Here is a 10,110-nt window from a genome sequence, read left to right as displayed (position 1 = left end):
CTCCCTATAGGCTCAGTATCTGGGTGTCTCGTCGGCTCCTCGGAAATCCCCCCAGCTGATAATACATATTTCAGAGATTTCATCTGGCGTTTATTTCAAATGATTGTGAACGACTGTGCTGCTGCTGCGTGTGTGTGTGTGTGTGTGTGTGTGTGTGTGTGTGTGTGTGTGTGTGTGTGTGTGTGTGTGTGTGTGTGTGACGGCAGCATGAATACGCGGCGGGACCCAGAAGAATGAGGACTCACATTGCCATCCTCTGTAATATTGTAAACCTTTATTTGTGAAAAAGTACAACGCCTTGTCCTTACAAATAAGCCTAAGAAAGAGTGGAACTAAAACGGAGCTTTGTAAGAACAAGAGAGTGGTTCATTGAAAAAGTGATTTATACAGTTAAATGTATGGACAATCAGTGGGGTTTAGCTCTTTTTAAACATCTTACACATTTAGCACAGACGAGTCAGTCCAGAATGTTGACACATCAACAAAATATTGACAAGTGGAACTCTTATCTTTTTTTTTTTCTTCTTTTTTTAAAACAGTACAGGGAACAAAACCGAACTCCTGTCGTCAAAACCAAACTAAAATCTTATTTTCTCCAACAGTCCTGCAGTTTAAAATCTGACCAAGCAAGCAAAACAATAATAAAAAAAAACATCTCACTCACAAAACGTATATTACGTTTTTTTTTGTAATAAAAGAAGACAAATAAAATCGTTAATGCCACGTTCAAAGATTCGTCACAGCTAACGCCTGAGTCTTATTTCTACACGCGAGGATCTCTGCAATAAGTCTCTTCTCTTTACTTTTATATTGTACAAGACGACACGCAAACTTGACTGTACAACAGACAGAAAGGTCAAAGGTCAGTCACGCTCGGGAGCCACCACACCACTCAAACTGCTTTTTTTTCTTTTTCTTCTTGACGAGCTCGGTCACACACACACACACACACACACACACACTCTATGTGGAGGACGTGTCGGTGCCGCTCGGCCCGCCGCACTACAGCGTGTCATCGCGACCTCACGTATGGGACAGAAAGCGTGACCGCGGTCTTGGTCACGCGTGCGCTCACACCTGAGTTAGTAACATGGACGCTGTTACACCGAGAGTACAAACCTCTACTGCAGTGTTCTTCAACCTTTTTTAGAGCCAAGGTTCATTTTTTACATGACAAAAATCCTGAGTCACACCACCAAAACTTTTGTTGACGAGGGCGGGGGGTGCGCGCTTTGAAATTTGCTAAGTTGTAAAATTTCCCACGCCATACGTGATGATCTCTCTCTCTGCCGCGGCACACCGGTTGAAAAACACTGCTCTACTGCTCCCTCCATCCAAAAAGAACAATTAACATTCAACAACATGATTAATCTGAGTTAATTATCGCGGTCAAATAACAAAAACATAACCTGGGTACAGATTCCTATTTTTTGGAAACTTATCACACAACAGCAAAACAAATCTCTGTCAAATCTTTTGTGTAACCTTTTTTTTTTTTGAACATTGTGTCCTAATCGACCATCCTGACAAATTTAACATTTTTTATCAGAACCTTGTCCCTGTGATCCAGTGAGGTGTGAGGAGCGACCGGCCTGTTTGCAAAGGGATCACCGGTAGTAATGAAGCTCCACAAACTCTAATCTGATGTTTCTGCTCGCCGCTCGCCACTCCAGCAGAAAGGCACCATCGCCCTCTTGTGGTGGTTTCTGTTAGTAAAAGACGGGACGTTTCCCCTGCTGTCTTGTCTGAGCACCTACCTGTCAGGCTGACGTGTGTGAATCTGGATGTATACGCGAGGGCGCCTGTCGCACGGCGACATGCGGCAGCAGGAGAGAGAGCGAACGGCAGGAAGTGTCTCTTCTCTACCTGCTGAGGCGAAGCTTGATGGAGTTCTTTACCACGGTAACAGGGTTGGCGGGGAGGGCAGGCACGTCGGACAGCTCGGCAGTCAATTTCTGATCAACACATGGAAAAGTAAATACATAAATGAATACAAATCTGTCAAAGAGCATTTCTGAAAGTGTTTAAGAGCCAAAATCACAGCTGTTCAATGCATCAATGCCTGTACTGAAGTAAACAGATGAACACAATGTAATAAGCCCAAGCAGCTGCACCTTAGGTTGAGTCTCATTCTTCACATCATTTGGAGATGGCGGCATCTTCTCAGTTATCTGCATTCAAATAAAATCAAACTTATGAGCGACACGGCCACAGTCTCATTCAGACTTTTCCGATGGCGGCTTCTTTACCTCCGTCTCCACCGTCATGTTCTCCACCTCTGTGGTGGCCTCGGGGAAAGAGGGCTCCTACGATCAGAGGGACACCAGTCAGAACAAAAGTCACACAAACAGAAACCTAAAACGCTCAAAAATGAAGACTACTGCAGGTTTGCTTTGTGAGGCTGCTGGTACCTCGTCAGGTTTGATGCTCTCGGGCGTCTCAGACGGAGGAGAACTCTCTCCTTCAGCGTCTGGGAGGTCCATGGAGGGCGAGGGTCTCTTCTTCACTGTCAGATCCATAGCAGAGACTTCTGTGTCTGTGTTGACCGTCTCCTGTAGAAAACAAAAACATTTCATATTATGAAGCCATTTGTGACTGACTGACTTTTCATATAAGGACAAAAGTAAATAAATATATGAAATACAACAACAACTTATGTCAAGAGCTCAGTTTGTATCAAGAAATATATTAAATACTCATTTACCTCGGTGACATCATCGGCTTTAAGCCTCTTGGGTGGCGTCTCCGTCTCGGGACAGCTTCGTCTCTTAGTGGCTTGTTGGCCAGCGTTGGGAGTTGACGTGTGGCTCGATGGCACTGTGGTAGTGGCAGACTGTTGGTGGCAGGCGGTGGAGTCTGGTTCTCCTGAGAGCTCAGCGGGGGAGATGGTGGCAGGTCCAAAAATGGCCCTGGAGACAGAAACAAGAGGGCACAAAGCTAAATGACTCATTCAGCCAAAACAAGTCAACAACTTTGTTCAGACCTGATGAAAACGGTCAATAGTTTTCAGAATCTCCGATCTCACAGGTTCTCCACTCTGCCTACAAGATCCATCAAATTGCTCCATAAAATTTTTAGTAAACCTAACAAAAAACATTTCCATTTTGGTTTTCTATTGTATTTGGTGCAGATATGATAGGCCACATAGATTCAAAAGGTCAGAGGTCGTGTTTGTGACTACTGACCTTTGAGCCTTTTAGGTTAGATTTGGACATATTTGTTTACAGGAGCTGTAAGGAGAACAGGGGTGTGAGGTTCTGCATGCAGCACTTACTTAAGGCTGTGAGGCTCCAGTGTGGCAGTTTTACTTGTGGCTGTAGGGGAGGGGACAGACATGCTGTTGTCGCTGTCGAGAGACAAGTCAAGGTTGCTGTCGTTCATGTGGCAGAGCCCGTCTGTGGAATGCTGCGGAGAGAAGGAGAACCAGGAGAGGAGAATTTTTGGTCAAAGCCATTAGTGCACAAACAGGCAGATAAAGAAGCGTTTCCAGCGGCGGCGTAGACGGACCTTCCTGCGTTTGAGATTAGGCAGCAGCTGGTGAAGCTGTTTCCTCTTCACGTGCATGGCTGAGAGCTTCATCTCCTGCTCAAACATCTTGCTGCTAATTGCCTGTCGGTACACTGCGACAACACAAAGTGATGACAACATAGTTTATCTTACTTTTCAAAGCAGTGAGCTCATTATATCAGATATGGTGGGAAGAGAACTCCCTACCAGTGTCGGTGAAAGACTGGATGTCAAAGGTTAAGTCGATGTTCAGGTTCTCAGAGCCTTCCACCTTCTTAAAGACGATCCCGATCACCCACATGGTGCTAAACTCCTCTCTACAGCAGAAAGACCAGTTCACACAAAACAAATTTAGAAGTCCTGCTTAAATCTTTAATCATGAGAATGAAGAGTGAAGTTGTGCCTCACTTGTCGTTGGCTTCCTTTGGCCCTGGGAAGGACTGCGGGTTGACATGGGCCAGAGTGATGTACTCGTTCTTCTCCAAGCTTCCCACCAGGATCCTGATCTTGGACTCCACTAAGCCGACCCTGATGGAGTGAACAAAGCACCATGGTGACACGGGTGACAGCACTCCAGACAGCAGGAAATCAAATGATTCAACCCGTCCACTTTAAAGAGCAGCAGCGGCACAAACAAGTCAGCTCCCCCTACAGACGTGAGTATCACAGTCCTTAGGCTCACTTCTCGCTGTACTCACCACTCCAGATGCTGCTTCTCTGTGGCCGCGCTTGCCACCAACACAATGTAATGCCTTTGAACATAAGAGACAGAACAATGGGAACTGCAGTCACAACAGTGCACTTTGCTTTTGCTGGTTGAGTATTTCCAGTTGCTGTAACATTCATCTGTAGTATTACTTCTTCATTGCATCCACTACTGACAGTTACTATGGTGAACTCTAAACGTAATGGATCAACACTGGCTGATTTGTATCGTCAGCGCTTCCTGTGTTACATCTATTCGCTTCTAAATCAACACTGTGACCTCAATCAACCTGACGAGCTTCTGTTTCAGTCTGTCAACCAGATTATTCACCGGAAATGATTTTAAGAAGTCAAATAGGGATTTTATAGAATTATCAGGCCTCATTTAACAACAATAAAATACTGAGCCCTGAGCGCACAACACATTTATTCAAGTAACAAGATACAATGAATGTAATGGAAGAAACAGAAGCTCCAGGCTGAAAGAGAATTCAATGATACTGATTAAATCAACAAGTAGGATAACGTATAGGAAGTGGTTTGGATTAAATATTCTATACTGTCAAATTTCAAAAAGTGAACACTCAGATAATGCACTTTTAAAAAAAAGTTATTTTGAATGATCCACTAAGAATAAAGAGTAAAAACAGCTGGCCTGACCTTTTAGTCATGGGTTGATCTCTGCTCTAGTTACAAGCAGGAACCCATAAGTCAACACAGTCTGACATTAACTGAAGGACTGATGTAGCCGTTTCAAACATGCACAGTTGTTATTGTAAAGTTACCGGGTATAACTTTATGGATTAACTGGCTGTGAAAGACAAATGTAATAATACAGTCATGATAAACAAAGCAAATGAAATCTATAAAATCAGACCGAGAAGGAAACGTTGTGCAAATTGTGCAACTAAATCATTTTATTTTGATTTGGACACAAATACGGTACAGGAGGGGGGGAGAGGGAGATCAGGGTACGTTTACAACCAAATACTACCTGTATGAGGAAAAAGTACAAAAACATCAAAGATGAAGCGGTGCCTTGTTTTGTGGCAGAGTTAGAGAATGTGACAGTTACTGTGCTTAAGGCTGTTTGAAGCACTAATGGTGCTTTGAGGATCAAAGAAACTGAGGCAAAAAGAGAGAAAAGCTTCAGAGTGTTATCAGGAAAATTGAAGTTCAAAACATTAGACTGAATAAATAAAATATTAAGTGTGAATATCTTTGAAAATTGTGAGCATGTGTGTATGTGGCGGACGTGGCAATCTTTATTGAAACGGTTGGTTCTCACCATGTGTGTCCCACAGGATAGGCAGCTTAATACATACTTGTATTTCTGAAAGAAGTTTGGTGCTTCAAATAGTTTGGCCCACTCTGCTTTATTCTGTAGTATTTCGTCAGTGACAGCGAGGCCTGTGGAGGAGGTAGGAGAGTCGGTTTAAAGCCAAAACTTCACCACACAACACAGCACAGCACAACCCACAGAGAGACGACAACAACACTGGAACTTTGGTATACTTTATGCCCTCCTGACTCCCAGACTTTTATTTTGCACGCATTTTAGATTTAAATTTATCCTCCTATTTGGGATAAGTGTGACCTAATGAGTGTACAACAAAAGTGAAGAGAATGATCATGTGTGTTCTGCATATGAACAAAAAGAGTGAAAACACAATCTTCCTGTCTGCTGTGTTATCTAGTGGTATAAATACCACTTTGGGTCAGTGAACAATGTCCAGACAAGAGGACAACAGGTGTTGGGAAGGTAAAATGTAATGTCCACATATGAGGACGCAGGGTCTCAGGAGGATATAAACATTTATATTTGAGTACATTATGTTATTTCTTCTCTTTTTTATTTATTTAGAATTTGTATAATTCAACTTATCCAACATGTGTGTTTGCTACATTTGATTGTGTGTAAATCATGGGCTGGGTTGTGAGCTGTGTTTTCTGCACAGACCCTGTTTGAACTCGTCCACCATGACAGCTCGGGTGGAGGCCGACACGTTGTAAGTGGAGTTCTGCTGGGGGTACGCCGGCGTGATGATCGGCATCAGGTGGTAGCGGTCGCTCGGGGTAACCTGGCAAGACACACACATCTCAGTTTACCTACAGTACGTATGCAAGCAGGTAGGATTAGTTTGCACCATTACAGAGCGGTATTAACAACACTTTAGAACTATTGTTCAGCTATTATTAATATGAAGATGGTGGCGTGTTTCCTTTTACCCTCGGGTCCCACACAGGAAGGTTGAGGTTACAGTCCTCAGGCTGCTTCAGCAGGACTGGGTTGGGCCATTCCCTGCACACAAAGATCCAATACAACAAAGACTCAGCAGCCAAGAAATCCTCACTGCAAGTCTTATTAAATCACACATATACAATAACAAATGAGGGAATTTTGTGCAAGCGTCTCCACATGATTATCATCTTTGTTTAAAAGGAAAAGCTTTAAGCGTTGTGAACTGCTTTGGTCTCAGCCAGCCAGTCGTGAACCAATCGGGGTTCTGGGTTCATGTTTCCTCCAACAACACACACACACAAAGTGCCACTGGGGTGAATATTGAGTCACAACTTTGCACATTATGCTGGTCAGAAGTGATAGTTAACCTCCTCTGTGTGCTGGCTGGTGTCCAGGGCCAATAGGTCACCATGCAATCTGAACACTGTTTCTAATATTTATATTCATTATGAGCGCCGCCCTCAAAAAATACTTTCTCCCACAACCACAAGTTAGCATCAGCAATTATCTGTTGCGCAAGAGAATAATAAGAGATAAGCTTAAAGTCAGCATCTGTTTTTTATTTTGTAAATGTCTGCAGTCTGCTTTTAATTTGTTCATCTAAGGGAAAACTCCAGGCTGCATTAGCAGAGTGTGACTCAACATTCATTACCGAGTGTTCTGGTCTTAACTGGTGAAATGAACACCGCCAACTTCACCAAGAGCATTTTCTAAATCTTTCATGCAACAACGAGAAAGAACGCTGCGAACAACTCACCACTTGGAGAAGACCAGGAAGAATTTGCAGACCAGAGTGGAAGCTGTGGCGTTGGGATAGAGCTGACAGGTCCGAGCCACAAGCATGGCCCAGGATACACCACCCAAGAAGCCCAGGATGTTGGAGTAAATGTTGCGGCCTGGAGGGTGAAAAAGGTACTAACATATAACACCTCTGAAGTCACTACATGATAATGAATGCTCACAAGATACCACAACTTAGTTACCTGGTTATGTTTAGTTTTGACGCTGTATCACGATTATAAAGACGACATAATTACTTAAATGTAGATGCTGGGAAGAACCCTTTGTTTAACTTCAGTCAAAATCCCGATTCATTTAGTATTAGTTATGATTACTTTAGACGTTTCATTAATTCAACTTTTATATCCGTTTATCTCCTCAAAAAGACTGGGCTGTGACTGTGTGTTCAAAAATGCAAAGCCAAACAAAGTCACCATGGCAACACTAGCAACTGAAAACATGTGAGCCCAAGCAAACAGCGAGAGAGAGAGAAAAAAAAGCAATGACGTGCCGGTTTCCTTTTGCTCAGACTAATCCTGCTTTGAATGAAGGCCACTGCAGGCCAGTTAGACTTTGTTTACATGTGTTACTATCGTGTGAAGACAACAAGTGCGCCACAATTCAGCTACACAAAAGTATTTGTTACAACTATGTTGCAAAAAGCGATACAACCGGTTGAGTGTGTTGGACTCACGTTTGGCCCACAGCTTGATGGTTCTCAGAGTGAGCCTGAAGTTCTCCACATTGGGTACCAGATGGAGAATCTCATCTGTGACTCTGCAGCCTAGCAAAAGTTACAAAAGGAAGATTGATTAACCACACGTACACTGACGCTAAAATATTTCCGAGTTGTTGACAGCTCTGCTAACCGTTGAGACTCCTGATGCAGCGGATGTCCAAGTTCTTCAGCAGCCCGTCATCCCGTAGGTCCAGATTTTCAGGAATGGTTGTCAATGCTAACCGGGCAAAGAGTATGTCAATCTAAAACAAACAGAGGGAAACAGAAAATAATAAGTGTGAAAGAGGCGCCTTCTTTCAATGACAGAAAATAGACTTTTAAGTTATTTCCATCACAAAAATACCTCAATTCCATCAAAGGAGAGTTTGATGACGGGGACAAATGCCTCTTCCACAGCCTAGCGAGACAGAGGGGATAACAACTTAAGTCTATCGCTTACACTAAAAATGGAACATCAGCCCATTGACACAAGCATGTAAGTAACTCACCCGCAGGTCCTTCACCTCCTCCTTCTCCTTCAGCTTTTCATATAAAGAGCTAAAGAAGTCTGGACGCTCTACGTGTCGAGGTGCAACACAGAGGGCATCAATATCAGCGCCTGACCAAACAGAGGTTTACATTACGGTATATAGAGAGTGAATGGATGGATTATAGACAATGACGATTATGGCAGAAGCCCCTATTAATCCTCTTCTGTGGTTAAGCACATTTCTAATAACTAATCCAGGGATATACAGTCATTAACTAATACACAGTAATCCAACCGTATGATGCGAAATAAAGTTCATTACCTTTGGTGTGAACACCCAGGCGATAGGAACCAAATGTAAAGATCTTCCCTCCAACTGTTTCTGTTAGCGACGCAGGTAAATTCTACAACAAAATAACACAAATGTCTTATGCAATCACATGTATATGGGAGTCTCTTATAGATTTATAACCAAAAATAAAGCTCCTGCTACCTTTTGTTCGCTGATTTCTCTAATCCACTCTTTAATCAGTGCGTTTAACTTTCCCAGCACCATAATTCTGCAAACACATGAAATACAAACTGCATTTACAAATTGCGGTTATGAGGAAAAGAGCATTCAAGGATCTTTTCAACCTGCAGGTGGGCAATAAACCCAGTAAGAGGGATCAACAAGTGTCATAACAGCCGCAGCTTTAGGTTGTGCATCCCTTACAATACAAGCAAATGACATGAAACCTTTGATGAGGAGACCTGTGTACCTGTGCTGCAGCAGAAGGTCCTCTTCAAACACATCATATGGTTTCAGGGCTTCAGTCAGTTTGTGGGTCTGGACCAGGTCCGCCTCTTTGGGCAGAGCCAGGCTGATGGGGGAGGTGATCCCATAGTGTTTGAGGCTCTGAGCGGCTGCTGGAGCCTGGCTGGTTAATCGACTGAAAGGCAGATTTTGACATAATTCACCTTTATTCTGATTACACAACAGTAATGACGCACAGTTTGATCGTTAAGGCGCATATGCTGACTCTATATGGTGGGCCAATTGTGTAATTTGTTCTTATCTGACGCAAATTAGAAGTTGTTGATCAGCGGAGTCGCTGAGACGGTGACTTCAAAACACAGGCACGCGCCGTTTGACATTTGTAAAATTAACAGACATTAGCGAGGCTGCGGGAGACGTTAAACGGAGAGGCGGGAGTGTGTTTCACCATCACCGGTGTTACCAATGTATCACACTCTCGGTGGAGTGTGTTTGTGTGTCGTAACGAAGGTCCGTTGCGCGCAAGTTTCCCCCGGTGTCACCGCGGGACATGTTTGCTAACACGCAAGTTAGCTCGGCTCGCTCGAGGGGCTGTGAACCCGCAGAGGCCCGCGTGCCGGATTCACCCTCCTACTCTCTGGAAACGAAATGCAAATGTACTCACAATGGCATGGCGGCGAAACTTAACCACGTATTTTGTTTCTGGTCACCATCGTCTTCTCCTCCCCCCCGAAAACACAAGCAAATCCCGGCGCACGCACTCGAAGAGGAACGCTCCTTTTTGTTCGCTAAACATGGCGCGCGCGTCGCTTGGATTGTGTCGTCACGTCCCGCCTAAGACCAATCAGCGCGCACAGCAACCAGACACAGGGTTTGTTTGGGTTTTAATGCTGCGTTCAAGTGTCTACGGA

General features: G+C 43.8%; 1 protein-coding gene across 1 annotated transcript; it reads right to left on the bottom strand.

Annotated features, from left to right (window-relative positions):
* Positions 1-254: 254 nt before the first annotated feature.
* papola (poly(A) polymerase alpha) lies at positions 255-10,027 on the bottom strand. Its single transcript, XM_076160141.1, has 22 exons — positions 9,864-10,027; positions 9,204-9,374; positions 8,936-9,002; positions 8,765-8,846; positions 8,462-8,571; positions 8,317-8,370; positions 8,104-8,215; positions 7,929-8,018; positions 7,212-7,350; positions 6,442-6,514; positions 6,173-6,293; positions 5,538-5,622; positions 4,206-4,259; positions 3,916-4,035; positions 3,715-3,824; positions 3,508-3,620; positions 3,275-3,405; positions 2,705-2,909; positions 2,412-2,552; positions 2,250-2,306; positions 2,115-2,171; positions 255-1,955 (listed from the first exon to the last, which is right to left on the bottom strand). Exons 1-22 carry the CDS (start codon positions 9,869-9,871, stop codon positions 1,863-1,865), a joined length of 2,193 nt encoding a protein of 730 aa, XP_076016256.1. The 5' UTR covers positions 9,872-10,027; the 3' UTR covers positions 255-1,862.
* Positions 10,028-10,110: the final 83 nt, after the last annotated feature.

This window comes from Genypterus blacodes, unplaced genomic scaffold (assembly GCF_046128005.1).
Source record: "Genypterus blacodes isolate CSIRO-AG114 ecotype Tasmania unplaced genomic scaffold, CSIRO-AGI_Gbla_v1 ptg000104l_1, whole genome shotgun sequence".
In the NCBI taxonomy this organism is placed as follows: domain Eukaryota; kingdom Metazoa; phylum Chordata; class Actinopteri; order Ophidiiformes; family Ophidiidae; genus Genypterus; species Genypterus blacodes.
Note: the sequence above shows the minus strand (reverse complement) of the source record. Positions and strands in the feature narration are given on the sequence as shown.